This window comes from Balaenoptera musculus, chromosome 16 (assembly GCF_009873245.2).
Source record: "Balaenoptera musculus isolate JJ_BM4_2016_0621 chromosome 16, mBalMus1.pri.v3, whole genome shotgun sequence".
Lineage (NCBI taxonomy): Eukaryota > Metazoa > Chordata > Mammalia > Artiodactyla > Balaenopteridae > Balaenoptera > Balaenoptera musculus.
Genome location: NC_045800.1, coordinates 48173423 through 48188927, shown reverse-complemented (window position 1 = coordinate 48188927; position 15505 = coordinate 48173423). Strand labels below are relative to the sequence as shown.

General features: G+C 47.5%; 1 protein-coding gene across 1 annotated transcript; it reads right to left on the bottom strand.

The window, feature by feature from the left end:
- Positions 1-2024: 2024 nt before the first annotated feature.
- On the bottom strand, positions 2025-14833 carry TMEM273 (transmembrane protein 273). The gene is made up of 7 exons (XM_036828075.1): positions 14830-14833; positions 13943-13996; positions 12931-13071; positions 11646-11676; positions 10178-10194; positions 9964-10019; positions 2025-2153 (listed from the first exon to the last, which is right to left on the bottom strand). The coding sequence occupies exons 1-7, from the start codon at positions 14831-14833 to the stop codon at positions 2025-2027; spliced, it is 432 nt and encodes a 143-aa protein (XP_036683970.1).
- Between the last annotated feature and the right edge of the window lie 672 nt (positions 14834-15505).

Sequence of the window (15505 nt, the reverse complement as noted above, 5' to 3'; positions counted from 1 at the left end):
GATAACTCTTCCTCCTGGTATTTGAGTACCATCTGTCCCTTCCCCTTTGGGCAGGGTGTTCTGCCCACTGAGATGGGCTGCCTGGGATTTGCATGTGTTCTGGGGGCCACTGGGCTGGGAAGGCCTCTGCTAGCATCCTCCCAAACCACAGGGTGGGGCAGGAGGAACGGCCCTCACTCAAGACATCGCACCTACAGACACAATGACTTCTTGTGGTTGCTTCAAAAACATGTCCAAGGGCTCCTGCCCATTGGCATCTTTATCCCCAGGAGCTGCTCCCAGGGCATGTCTGCCTTTATAAGCCAAGGAGAAAGCACTGGTCTTCAGCATACTTCTCTGTGTTCTTCACACAGGAGACCTTGTGTGGGGCGCAAACAAAACCAGAGCCCGGGAGTGGTGCTGGGAAAATATGTCGTGAAGTGGGATGGGGGAGAGGATCCCACATTCTATTGAGTTTACAGAAATTAAAACGATTACTGAGAATCCAGATGCATTCTCCTTCAGTCACAACCAGCTGCCTTAATTAAAATGCTGCTAAAAGAAGCAAATCAATTAACAGATACCTTACAAGATGGTTTATTCTATCTTACACACAGAAAATTGCTTATGAGTATCGCATTATCGCTTTAGGTTATCAGTTAACCAAGTCTGCTAATGAACTACATTGTTATCAAGTCAGATAAAAGATGCCCTGGGAATCCAGGCAAATTATTACAACACAGCACTTTGTTTTGAAATATAGCTCATCTTTCATCGCACACAAGGAGAGTAACCTTATCTAAGGAGTGAACCAGTCCATAGAGCCACCCGGATTTCTGTTGAACGAAAAGGCAAAGAGTATTCCTTAATGCAGCCCGGAAATATAGGGTTAACATTACAGGGGAGAGAAATGTGAATGGGGCCTGTGCCACGGAGCCTTACGTTTAAGGCAATAATCAAAGACGTGGGTTTCCTAAGCCTCTGCCAGCTGTGTCCTCCATGATAAAGTATGGACATTGTCACAGTCACCACAAAATAATTATATACGCATAACAATAATTGCTTGCATTTGTATAGCTCTCTACAAGGCATGGCAGCTGCTTTCTCATTTAATCCTTTGTTGGCTCCACCATTTGAAGAGCTACAGAGCTGCAGGCCCATTCCACAGCCATCAGACCCCTTTCTCCCTCTCCAGCCCAGCCTGCCATTTCATCCTTTGGAAGGTCTGTCTTTCATTTATAGGAATGGAGACTGCCCCATAGTTTCCATGTTTCAGGGCCCCTGAATTTTGACAAGGGTTTTCTTCTGGCAGCTGAGGTGAGGCCTACTGTTCTAGAAAATGCTGCTCACCTCTTGGTAAGATGGTTGTGCTGGAGAGGCTGTCTTGAGTCTGGGTCTCATTCCATGAGCCATTTGCTGCCAGTAAGATCCACTGACATGGACACAATACCATCCTGAAGCATGACCAGCTCCGACTGGGGAACCAGGATAGCCAGTGAGCATTTATTGGCTTCCAAACTTTCTCACTACTGGAAAGAGGGCTCTTACTTCCCTCTACGCAGTCAGCTTCTTGCAGAAGAGAAGCGATATTTTCCTTCAGGACAGAGGCGCTTTAGATTCTCTAAGTTCTATTATTTGCCCTAGATTTTGAGTTCCGTGTGACGGTCCATCACCAGCTTTGGTTGCTCAAACTTAAGCTATCTACAAGACTGCAACCTTGGGCAGCTGTCCAGAGTGCCAAACCTCTCCTGAAGAGGCTGCTCTCTCAGAGCTCAATCACTTGTGCATTTCTGGAAAGAAAAAGAACCATCTGGAAGATTTACTGACAAGAGTGACTATGCTCTAACTAATCATGGCAGATGCTAATGCACAGGTATGAAATAGTATGAAAGAGTTCATCAGCAAATCTTAGCAAGGTGGGGCATTTCCTTGTGTGACATAGGAAAGGACCTGAAGACAAGTGGCTCTAGATAAAGGGGAGAGTTTTTCAGATAGAGCTCAACCTAGAGGTTGTTTTCTGCCTGCCAAACCGAGGTCACAAAACCTCATCCACTTTGGTGACGAAAAGGGAAGAAGTCATTCCCCAAGGTTAATAAGCATATCGAGGGGAAAGTGCCACTTTCTGTATTCGAAGAGTTTGCATAGATCTGAGCAGGTGCTACAAGGTAGACAGGCTGATGGGAAGGTAACAAGAAACTGATACCTTCAAGTCCGAACTATACACTGTTACAGAGGGTGAGACTTCTCCACACTTAGCGTATCAGCTTTGACGGGAGGGAATGTAGTGTATCAGCTTTGACATGAGGGAATGGCAGTAAACATATATATTAAAAACTAGGAACATGGAAGAAAAGATGGTCACCGAACCAGACCCCGATATGGTAGAGCTTGGGCTGAAAGTACGGCAGAGACCCTGCTGTAGCCACTCTTGGCTAAGGGTCTCACCCACACTTCCATGTTGAGGCCAAATTCCCACCAAAACTTCATTGTAGTTTCACATAAACATTACCCATAGTTATAACCGCATGACATACTTATGCTTACATTGTATACTTGTTTATTCCATTCCATTGTGCATATTCAGTCCTAATATCTTGAGTCTAGCATCTGCCCATGAGAGAAGGGGCAGAAATAGCAGAAAGACAGGGCAGAATGAAGCCTCAATGGGGCAAGCCAAGTCAACATCTGTTAAAAGGACAGCATATACCTAACTACCCCATGTGTGGAGGACCAAGGGCACAGGTCGAGGTCAGGGTTACAAAGCTTGATGGCATCAGAGCCTCCATGGAAGACAAGCAAGTTGGAAACAAGCAAGGATAGTGAGAAAGAGAAGAGGAAGAAGGGATTCCAAGAGAAAGCCTCAAATGCTGTCAGGTTGTTGTGCTTCTCCTTTAAAGGATGGTGGGTCCAGAAGAACAAAGAGTTTGAGTTGGCTGGTCTAGAGGTCCAGGGGCTTAACAGAAAGTTTATCCCTCCTATTATCTTTAAAAATTCCTGAGTTGAAAGGACCCCTTCAGGTGTTGCTAAGGAGAGGATCAAAAGTGGCTGGACCTAGTCATCGTTTGCACTTGAGATACCGATGCCCAGAGAAGATGGGCAGACCAGGAGAGCAGTCTCCTCCCACCCGCAATGTCCCTGAGCTGGGGAAGTGACACCTGTGAGTTACCACATTGAGGAACTGTTCTCTTACAGGAAAGGGATTCCTCTACAAACAAGTGTGCCACCAGCCCCTAGAGATCCAGACATAACCTGCAGGAAAAGATAAGCTGGGCAGAGGCTGGGATAGCATGTGCTGGCTGGACTAGTAAGTGAATCAGGCTGCAGACATGGACTGGGCATCAAGAGGAAGAGAAAGAGACCTTTAGAGACTCTAAGATCATAGTGGCGGCCTAAACCCAAATCTTCCACCACATCCTCCAAAAATCATGCAGACCAACAAGGACAAAAGGAAAAAACTAAACTAGTAACAAGGTGCCTATATGTCCTGGTTTGCCTGGGACTATCCCAGGGTATAATTGCTAAGGATAAGCTAATGCCTGCTGATGCTGAGAAGCCTTTTGACCAAATCCCACACACATTCCTGAAAAACTCAGTAAAATCGGAATTGATGGGTGTTCCCGTAACATGACAAAACATGCGTACTTTAGCCCTAAAGCTAACATTTTACTTAATGAAAACCACTAGAGGATTTTCCACCAAGATCAGGCACAAGACAAGTATACTCACTGTTTCCACTATTATTTAACATTGGTGGTTTTAGCCAATGCAATCAGAGAAGAGAAAACAATTAGAGGCTGAAGAAATGGGAGAGAAGATCTACAATTTAGCAGATGACATAATATGATGAAAACTCAAGGAGATCAAGAAGAAAACGAACAAAACAATAAAAGTATTCAATAAGGTAGTTGCTATCATGTTAACACACCAAAAAAAAAAAAATCCATAAGCAATCAATGAACAAGTAGGAGACATAATGGGAAATTCCATTTACAAAAGCAACAAAAACCTAAAATATTTAGAAGTAAACTTAACAAGAAATGTGAAAAATCCATAAGAGTAAAATCTGAAAACTCCCCTGAGACAAGCAAAAAAACAGACTTGTAAAAAATATATTTCTTGTCAGTGAAGGATAATATCATAAAGAAGTCAATTGTCTTCAATTTAATATGTGAACATAATGCAACTCCAATAAAAATACCAAGATGTTTGTTTCTATAGCTAGATTCTGAAGCTGACTGTAAAGTTTATATGGAACAACAAATACACAGGAATAACTAAAACAGAATAACAGGGTGTGCAGGAGCCAGCCCCGCCAAGTAATAGAGCATACATGAAGCCACCAAAAGAAAGAGTGTGGTAATAGCACATGAATAATCACAAATACCATTGGAGAATACCATGAAGTCTAGAAATATCCAAACATATGTGGAAACTTAGAACATTATAAAGGTGGCAAGTAAAACACTGGGGAAAACAGGGTGGTTTTGAAAAATGATATTGAAATAACTGGATTGCTATTTGGGAAAAAGATAAAATTGGATCTATATCTCATACCACATACCATATCAAATGAATCAGAGATCCAAATAAAAATAAACCCATATAAGAACCAGAATAATATATATTTATATATGTATATACATACATATATGTACATATATAAACACTTATTTAATTTTATAAAGATTGTACATATGTAAAAAATTTTTAATTAAATATATTTTTGTAAAAGGAACACAGGAAGGGGCTTCCCTGGTGGCGCAGTGGTTGAGAATCTGCCTGCCAATGCAGGGGACACGGGTTCAAGCCCTGGTCTGGGAAGATCCCACATACCGCGGAGCAGCTGGGCCCGTGAGCCACAACTACTGAGCCTGCGCGTCTGGAGCCTGTGCTGCGCAACAAGAGAGGCCGCGACAGTGAGAGGCCCGCACACCGCGATGAAGAGTGGCCCCCGCTTGCCGCAACTAGAGAAAGCCCTGGCACAGAAACGAAGACCCAACACAGCCAAAAATAAACAAATAAATAAATAAATTTATAAAAAGAAAAAAAAAAAAGGAACACAGGAAGAATAAAATGGGAACTATTGAGATTAATTACCTCAAAGCAGTGGGTGGGAGCAGGGCGGAGTGGACAGGATGAGAGCAAAACGTCTCTGAGTTTACCTGTTTACATGTTTTTAGTTTTGAACCATATGCATGTTTCACATACTCAAAAAATAAAATTAAACTAAAAGGATTAAGAAAGGAAACTAAAACCAGCATATACACTGAAACAAATGTCTCTAACACTATATATCAAATTGATAGCAAAACCACATTGAGAAAATAGTTAATTCTTTTTGAACACAATACTCTGTACACGTGGAGGACTAAATTCTAAGAACAAAGAACTGCAAAGAAAATTTTTTTTAAAAATTTATTTATTTTATTTATTTATTTTTGACTGCGTTGGGTCTTCGTTGCTGTGCGCGGGCTTTCTCTAGTTGTGGTGAGAGGGGGCTACTCTTCCTTGCGGCGCATGGGCTTCTCACTGCGGTGGCTGCTCTTGTTGCAGAGCAAGGCTCTAGATGCACAGGCTTCAGTAGTTGTGGCACATGGGCTCAGTAGTTGTGGTTCGTGGGCTCTAGAGCACAGACTCAGTAGCTGTGGTGCACGGGCTTGGTTGCTCCGCTGCATGTGGGATCTCCCTGGACCAGGGATCAAACCTGTGTCCCCTGCATTGGCAGGGAGATTCTTTTTTTTGTTTTTGTTTTTCAAAGCTTTATTGAGGCATAATTTACATTCCATAAATTAATCCACTGTAAATTTATAATTCAGTGATTTTCCGCAATTTATAGAGTTGTACAACCATCCCCATAATCCTGTTTTAGAACACTTCTGTTACCTCAAAAAATTCCCTCATGTCCATTTGCTTTCAATCCACTTCTTACATATAGCCCCAGGAAACCACTTATCTTTCTGTATCTAGAAATTTGCCCTTCCTGCATATTTCTCTCTTTTTTTAATAAATTTATTTATTTGTTTATTTGTTTATTTATTTTTGGCTGCATTGGGTCTTCGTTGCTGCATGCAGGCTTTCTCTAGTTGCAGCAAGCGAGGGGCTACTCTTTGTTGCGGTGCTTGGGCTTCTCATTGCAGTGGCTTCTCTTGTTGTGGAGCATGGGCTCTAGGCACGCGGGCTTCAGTAGTTGTGGCACATGGGCTCAGCAGTTGTGACTCGCGAGCTCTAGAGCGCAGGCTCAGTAGTTGTGGCACACGGGCTTAGTTGCTCTGCGGCATGTGGGATCTTCCTGGACCAGGGTTCAAACCCGTGTCCCCTGCATTGGCAGGCGGATTCTTAACCACTGTGCCACCAGGGAAGCCCCTGCAAAGAAATTTTTAAGCGAATTTGTAGTTGTACAGTGTTGTAATTCTGGAAGTACGTATTTTGTGTGTATTATAGGGTAGAGCAAATGGGTAAAAATATTTATATGTCTGGGGAACAGGATTTTCACTTTAGAGGAGGCAAAATAGAAACATAGAATGAGGAAATCTCAAGAAGAATCTTATGGTATTGAGTTTTTGATTTAAATATACATTTGCTGACTGTCCATTGAGAGGGCCTACAAGCGATGATGCTTCAATAGCCATGAGCACACATTGTGCCCAGATCTTGGTTTCTAAAAACTATTCCACATCAAAAAGAAAGAGGAGGAGGAGGAGAAGGAGAAAAACATGGGTCGAGGGAAAATGGGTGATTCTGGGTCTGAGCAGGAACAGTACAAGGTGAGCCTGGGACATTGTGTTGTGTCAGAAGTCTAGGAAATGCTCAATAACTACTGGGGTCCTGTCTAAACCCACCAAGAAGTGACTTGTACTGATAACTTGGGACAATTTGAGCATGAAAAAGATTCATGATGGTGATGAATTATAGTGCCTTGAAGTCCATAGGAATAATGTTTGACAAGAAAGAGAAAGAGAAAAGGGGAAGAAGACAGTCTTTTTCTAGAAGAATGCAGCTATTAAATGTAGAAGGAATTCTGGAACTAGAAACTCAGTACTTTGTAACCCCCAATGCAATAATTGATTCAAACATGGATCATGAACAGATATAAAATCATTGGGTGAAGATTTATTGGGGTCAGGGTGTTCCCACCATCTCAAAGTCCCACCCCTTCTATTATTTACTAATTACAAAGGCAGGGTTTTCTCTCTACAATGCAGAGATCTAGCTGTTGCTTCCTTAACCAAGTGATCAAAAGCAGCAACACCAACCGTGAGAGAGCCCGGGGTCATGTGCCTCCTGATGCAATGCACTGAAAGATACACACGCAATGTTACCTCTGAGGCAATCCGGACAAAATTCTCAGTTTGAATCTGCTCAAGAGGAAACAGTCAGATAAATCCAGAAAATGGGACATCATGAAAGACGAATGGCTTACGTACTTCAAAACTGACAGTGCCGTGGAGAGAGAAGGCAACATCGAGAGAGACTAAAAAGGGACAAAATCCAATACAGTGGCTCCTGGCTTGGAAAAATAGAAATATAAGAGATACTTGGGAAACATTTGAATACAGGCTGTGTAATAGATGATACTATCAAATTACCACCCATTTCCGTTCATTTCTTACCATTCATGTTCTTATACTGTGATTATGTGGGAGATACATGGTGTATTTAAGGGTGAAATATCATGATATTTATATTAGTTTTTAAATGAATCAGAAAAAAGTTATGTACACAGAGATAAAGCAAGTAGGGCAAAATGTTAATTTATGGATCTAGGTGAAAGGTGAGATGTTTTTATTGCACTGTTCTTTCAACTCTTCTGTGGCTTTGAAGATTTTTCGAAAAGAAGGACTGTGAGAGCACATGGGTGGTGATGAGGTGCAGGAAAGCAGGACTAGGGGAAGTGAGTTGTGAACCAACCATTCAGATAAACCTGGAGGAGGTGCCTCCTTTCCTGGGAGCAGGGCTCCTTCAGCCAGCAGCCTAGGATCCTGTTCGCCTTCATGAAGACTGCCCTGCACGCTCAGGCTTGTCCACTCTGAGACCCCACAGCTGCGTTGAAAAGCAGACACTTCTGCCAAACTGATTGCTTGATGACACAAAGAAAAGTTTTGGAATTTTTTTTTTTCATCAAATGGACTAAACTGGCTAACGGTTGATTGGCCTCTGTCAAAGAGAAGGTCTTGGAAAATCAAATCAAATAAGAAAAAATCGATCTTGCTGTTAAAACCCAGTTTGCTCAGATCTAATCAGGCAAACACCCCGCAGCTTCATTTAAAATCTTGCCAAATTACCCCCATATTAGCTGTCCCAAAGAGATGCTGATTCCTGGTCTCACAGCCATCCTGGCAACAGGACTTCTGGCCCGTGGCTAGCAATCCCCCTCCCGTCCTGTGGGGGGCGTGCAGGAGAGACACCAGCCAGCGCAGGACAAGGGAGGGACTGCCTTTCCTCCTTTCAGTAAGAGCGATCCATCACTCTTACAACTCACCTTTCATAGAAGTCGAGGTTTAACATGCAAAACAGAAGGACAGGATGTTCACTAAATCATTCCTAGATGATGGAAAGCACGGGCAAAGTTCTGCTACAGGAGAATGGCTTGCTTGTCCTTTGCTTTTTCTTTCGGGTCTAACTTCCCGACTCAGCCTGACTCCATCTAGTGTCAGTTTTGGAAACTTGAATTGTGCTCCCTTCTGTGCAGAGAAGCTCTGGTGTGATACATGCTGAGAACAGTTCCCTGCACATGGTGGGGGAATAGATGGGGGTGGGACTCCCATCCAGCCATTAACTCCCAGCCACCCGCCTCTCCCCATCCTTCATCCGTTCCTTCCCTTCCTCCGCACCCTGCCTTCCTCCTGCACCATTCACGGTCCCTTTCCTGTACTTCACTCTCGCAATGCTTACTGTTGAATGACTACGGCAGCCACCTCGCCTGGATTATGGAAATCTCCTACAGCTCCAATGTATCAAAATAATTCAGAACATCCAAACATACAAAGCAGAGCTGCTCCCGAACACGATCATAGGTAAGAACATAAAAGCACAGTGACTGTTCGTTCAACAATGCTTCTGAATTGGTTTGCTTTGTATTGTCCACAGCAGCATCTTCACACACACACATGTGCGTGTCAGGCCTTCATTTGGAGTCATCACATAATCGCCTCCCCTCCCCCCACTAGCACGCACATATGCGTGTACACATGGACCAGGATTAAGCATTAGGCATTGTGAAATCTTTCAGTTTTGTGAATTCCATGACTAAGATGTCCCTGAATCAGGGTTTGCAACAGTTCTGGAAACTTCCAGGGGCACTGGAGCTTCCAAAGCACGATGCCTTAACCCAAAGTGTCCTCTGATGCGTGTGGGCGGTTTGGATGGTCAAGACAGCATCGCTCACCGTGGGTGGTGAGATCACTCTGCCAGAATCTCTGCCTGTCCACTCGACTGTTCTGACACGGGACCAGAGCTGGCCACAGCAGCCCGAAGCCGCATGCCAGGGTGCCTCAGTCACCCAGCAGAGGGCCCCTGAGACCATGCTGTGGGGAGAGTCTCCGCCCACATCCACCCAAAACTGACCCCTATCCTACATTCCCCACTCCAGAGACCCCAAAGGCCCCCAAAGGGAATGCAGGTTCTGAGCCTGGGGTTCATCGATGCATTCCCAGGTCCCTTCACCCCCTGCCATCAAGAGCTACTCCTCCTCATCCTTCCAGACTTAGTCCATTGCCTCCCCTGACCCAGGCTGCCAAAAGCCCTGTTAGAACCCCTGGTAAAGGCCAGTCTGCCCTGATTCTATAGTGGGAGAGAAGTCAGAGCGCTGCCCTGGGTGAGCTGGGACGAGGATGCCCTCCTGGCGAGTGGTGGCAGCTGCACGCTCAGGGGAACCTGTCATTACACCAATCCCCCAAGGGCTGGAAGAAGGTAGAGCTGCCCAGGGAGAAGGGCCCTTAGGGCGGGGAAAGGGAGGGGCATTGGCTGACTTGGAATTCTACTTACCTGCATGAGTGGGTCATGGATTTGGTGACAGTTGGGAGCTGTTCGGCGTGTTTCTTCTGGAAAGAGAAATGGGACAACTTAGCCAGTGTGGGTCTGGGTGTGTGTGTGAACATGTGCGTATGAGATGGGACACATGGCATCCATGGTTACCCCAGCCCCAAATGCCCCCAATTCCACCACACGTTTCCAAAATCCCCTGGAGCTGGGTACCTACCCCCCACCGTGAGAGCCCTGGGTGCAAAAGGAGGTAACACTGTCAGTGAGAGGACAGCTGTGTGGCCACCCCAGGACCTGGAGGCCATGCCTCCCAGGCCTCCCAAACCTAGGATGACCACATGCTGATTTTCCTGGGACAGCATGGGTTTACGCCTATCATCCTGACACTATTATTAGTACAGTAGTGTCTCTTCTCCACTCTCAAAAAGTCCTGATTTGATGATAAGGTAAATGGTCACCCTAATCACACCTGTCTCCCCCAGTCCAGGCCCCTGTGGGGTGGCCAAACTGACAGTAGAGGGGGAGGACAGGAGACGGGACAGAAAGAGACAGAGAAACAATGAGCATCAGAAACAGAGAGAGACAATGCTTGGAGATAGAGTTGATGAAACATGCTTTAGGGCCTCACGCTCAGAAATCATTGCCAGAAACTGGAAAGTCTGAAGGAGGGCAGATCCTTCAGAAAGTGAAAGTCTTGAAAAAATCCATTTCCAGCTCATTCCCAGGGCATCCCCCTGATGGCCGCGTACCACACAACCATCTCTTCTTCATCCACAGATCCACCCATTTCTTCAAGAGATGCTACTTTGTACTTACCAAGCCCCAGGTCCCAGGGAAGCACTGGAGGGGGAGACCATGCTTTGCATCCCTCTAAAAGCCCACCACCCTGTCTCAGCCCAGATGTCTGTCCTGAATGCCAGACACTCACTGAACATCTCCTCTACTTGGAAGTCTCCAGAAGCCTCAGACTTACCATGTTCAAACAGGATAATCACCAACACACACACCCCCAGTCCACTGCCCACACCTGCTCTACCACCTACTTCCCAAAGGGCATCCCCCAGCTAGGACCTCCCCACTCCGACAAACGCTGGCTGTTCTGGACTTACCTGCACCTTCACTCAGCACCCGGGGCTGGCTGCCTCCTTGGTATCACTCAGATCCTTGCTCCAGAGGCCTTTGCAGTAGCTTGCAGCTCTCTGGGTGCAGAGCATTCCATGTGATACACAAGAGCAAGTGCAAAGGTCCTGAGGTAGGATTGTCCTTGGAGCACATAGGCTCTATGCAGAAGAGTAGTGTGACTAGGTGGCAGCAGGGAAGCCAGGTAGCTGGGGGCAGAACACATGTGGTTTCCCAACTGGGACATGGCAGGAGCTGGGGACATGATCCTGAGAGCGGGGGATGCACTGAGATGGCTCTGAGCAGGAGGTAGGGCAAAATCTAACCCACAGTGTGCAGAAGGGAGCCCAAGCTCCCTTTGGCTACCATGCCCTGTGGGCTCCCCACTCAGATGACACCTGCCCACTGCCCAAAGGAGGGGAGAGCGAGAAGAGGGGGCTGTGCGGTGCATCTTAGTTCCCTAGGAAGAGTTTCAAACTGGAGAAAGGAGCTAAGATGTCAGGCGACGGAGCAGGATGGATAAAACAGGAGGGAAAATACCAGTCACAGGTTGGCAGTGACCTTACCTTGGAGTTCTCTTCTTTAGCTCGATGCTGTCTAAACAGAGAAAGCAGGGCATTGGGAAGGGGGCACTGCGATGGTGATGCAGCTCACTCAGTGCCAGGCCGGCAGGAGGGGTCGGAACCACCTGACTTGGGCACTGCTGAGAGGCTCCCTGGGTTGGAGTCACTGGGTGGGGGGTGGTCTTGGGCTGAGTGCTCTGCCCCCTCCCCTTTGGCACAGTTGGAGCTTCTCCATCTGGTCCCTCACTGAGCCCTCTAGCCCAGCACACGGGTGAAACTGAGGCTTCCCCAGAGACACCACCCACCCACCCCCGCCAGTCGCTTCTCTCCTCCCCCCTCCTTGCAGATCCCGGGCTTTCTTGCCCTTAGGAGATCTAGAACATCTCCTGCTGTGTGATGAAGAGACTTTTCTCTCCCCTCATATTCCTCGTGATACAAAATCAATGGCAAGTGAACACCTATGACCAACGAAGTTGCTTGTGCAGTTGGACACGCTGGAATCTCCTGAGTGCTGTCTCCTCCCCTCTCTGCCCCCCTCTGCCCATCTGCACAGGTAATAATCATATTTTCCAGATACATGGTGAGGGTCCTTCCTCCTCATCCTCTGAAAAACTGCATCACCATCCCATTAAGCAGTCTTATACGGGGAATGGATTTTGCAGGTCCCACCTTGAGAGAAAAGGGGTGCGAATCAATGTTACATTTTGCTGTCAAAACTCACAAACTGAGTGCTCAGCGTCTGCATGGGATGCACCTCTCCGTGGCTGCCACGGCATGTGGAGAACCACGCTGGGTTCACGTAAGCCCAGCTCTGTTTGGATCATGAGGATACGCTCAGCGCTTCTCAGTGTAGGACTTGCCCAATTTATGAAAAAAAGTGCAACTTGGCCCAGGTGGGCAGTGCCAGCCACACTCCCCACCACCCACCCGTGCCAGCAGCCGCCTCTTCACCTCCCGGGATCCGTCTCATCTGATCACACTATTTGAGTAGGAGAATAGAAATTACTGTCTGAAGCCAACTCAGCTCCCTTCCCCACCTTTACTGCAGGAAAGCTGATTCTTAGGAATCTCAAGAATGACTAAATGGAAAACTACAGAAAGAGAGAGAGAAGCAGAGAGAGACAGACAGAGACAGAGACACAGAGAGGTCGCTGCATTTCTTTTCAACCCATGTTTTTTATTCTCTCTCCAGCCAGTGTTGCCCTCAGAGCCTCACGCCAGGTGACTGGCCAGGTCAGGTCTTGCCTCAGGCAAAGGCAGAGATGCGGCTGAGCATCAATTTCCTTACCATTGAAGCCCACGTTAGTGCTCCTCTGTTCGGAGGAATCATTATCAAACAAGGGCTTCCTGATCGTGCAGATCTTCAGGGCCAGGAAGCTGGCCGATATGGCGAAGCCCACAGCAATCCCAGTGATGGCGTATTTGATATCTGAAGGGCAGGGAGGAATTGAACAAGGGACTTCAATCAGTCACCACACTGCAAAGGTCTTCCACAGCTCCCTTTACATCAGGATGAAGTTCAAAGTCATTCACTTGGTCCTTAACGTTCCACAGTCCAACTCACTGAGGCCAGCCTAATTTCCCACTCTCCTGAGAGCACATCCCCTCCCTGAACCTCCACCCACACCCCATCTCCTCTTCCTGGAACTCCATCCATGGTCCCTTCAGCTGTGGAAATCATTCCCAAGTGGCTGATGGCTCGCTTCTCTGGCCTCCTGTAGTCTTCCTCACTTATTCCCTCATCAGTTCCCTTGTAGAGCGTGTGCAGATTGCCTGCTCTGCTGAGCGCTGAAGGCAAATGAATGAGTCCCTGGCACCTCCTTGAGGAGCCTGTGGTCAGCAGCGGAAGACGAGAGCTCACCTGAGTGCCAGGTGACTGGGGCGGGCCAGTTTGGGAGCCAAGAGCCTTCCCAGAGGAGGTGACATGCAAGCGGTGCTGTGCCTGGTGAGCTGAGCCCTGAGGTGGAGAGAGGCTGGGACCATGCATGTGGAGAGAGACACCGGCCAGGCCACGGAAGCCAGGCAGATCCTGCTGTCCCGGGCTCGTGGCCGCAGTCACAGAGCGTGGATGGAGGCGACCCTGACGACTCACGTCCCCTTCGAGGACAGGCTCTCCTGCAACACCACGCCCCCGGGATGCAGCCGTGTTAGCCACTCAGGCAGGCCTGCGGGGAACACTGCCCTGGTTCCATGACGACCGGCAGGAAACCCTACCAGGACACCCCACCGGCCCGGGCCTTTCGGGGTACCTCCTCCTGCCCCTCCGCCCTGCGCCCAGAATCAGCTGGGCAGCCACCTACCAATTTCAGCCCCAGCAGGCTGGCCCGTTGCTAACACTTGAGCTGCTCCAACATCTGCGAAGACAGAAAACCCAGAGTCTGGTTAGAACAGAACTTCTGGCCAAGATCAGGCCCGGGGGGTATGGGCGCTGTCCCCGAACACCCACTCCCGCAGGTCTGGGAAAGCCTAACACAGGAAGCCCTCCCCCCGGGCTACCATCCTCAGGAGCACAGAGGTGGCTCCTGGTCACCATGGAGTGTCTGGGAGCCTTGCTGGGACATTAGAGTCCCCTGTAAAACCAGGAGTGAGGTTCTGCTGAGTTCAGTTAAACCCGATCCTTCTTTTTTTCCTATTAGAAGACTGCTTTTTATTTCACTCATTTTATAAGTGATTTTTTTTTTAGGTTAACAATTTTTTTGAGGTGCAGTTAAAGTGAAACCAGCTCTTTAACACGGTTTCTAAGACCCACACTGTGACCCCTGCCTGCCCCTTTTTTTTTTTTTAACATCTTTATTGGAGCATAATTGCTTTACAATGGTGTGTTAGTTTCTGCTTTATAACAAAGTGAATCAGTTATACGTATACATATGTTCCCATATCTCTTCCCTCTTGCATCTCCCTCCCTCCCACCCTCCCTATCCCACCCCTCTAGGTGGTCACAAACCACCGAGCTGCCTGCCTCTTTAGGCTCCTCCTCATTCCCAGGAACCCTCTCACTGCAGCCAGATTGCACTGATTCCAGCTCCCCGCTCAGGCCGGTACCGGCTGCCCTTGGGCCATGCCCTCTGTCCAGCCCCGTCTTCTCCCCTCTTATCCTCCATCTCGTCTTAGCTCTGTGTCACTTCCTCCTGACGCCCCACACCTGGCTTAGCTGCCCCTCTGGGTGCTCCACAGTGGCTGTACTTACCCATCGTAAGTGCCCACACCACTTATTTAAGAACATTACATGGCACTGCTGTGTGCCAGGCACTGTCCTCCGAGCTTCTCAGCTATTAACCCACTGATGCGTCTCCTGACTGGTCTCCCCACGGAGCTGTACAGTGCCCTGTGGTGTGTTCTACCTCGAGCACTTGACACAGTGCCTGGCACACAGGAGGTATTAATAGACATTTTTTAAAATAGATCTTTACTGGAGTATAATTGCTTCACAATACTGTGTTAGTTTCTGCTGTACAGCAAAGTGAATCAGCCGTATGCATACATATACCCCCATATCCCCTCCCTCTTGAGCCTCCCTCCTACCCTCCCTATCCCACCTCTCTAGGACATGGAACCAACCTAAATGTCCATCGACAGATGCATGGATAAAAAAGATGTGGCACATATTAATAGACATTTGGCAAATGACTGGACGATGGTAATAGAGCATGCTGCAAGGGGCATCTCAGTCTTCTAGCCTGGGCTTGAAACCTTAAGACAGGAGTCGTGGCTCACAAGCTGGGCCTTGATCCCTGAAGATGGGCCCTAGAAAAGCTAAGGCAGAGCCATGGGCTTTGGAGAGGGAAGTGTACATTAATTGGCCACTTACTCTGAGGGGGCAGAACTTGCATTAACACATTTAATAGTCACAGCGACCGCTCTGT

Excerpts from the sequence above, each read along its gene's own strand:
- TMEM273 (XM_036828075.1), bottom strand. Across the intron at positions 13,072-13,942 it reads GCCTGCTGGGGCTGAAATTG|ATATCAAATACGCCATCACT; the intron begins GTAGGTGGCTGC and ends CCTGCCCTTCAG. Across the intron at positions 2,154-9,963 it reads TCCATGACCCACTCATGCAG|CCTGTCTACCTTGTAGCACC; the intron begins GTAAGTAGAATT and ends CCTTCCCATCAG.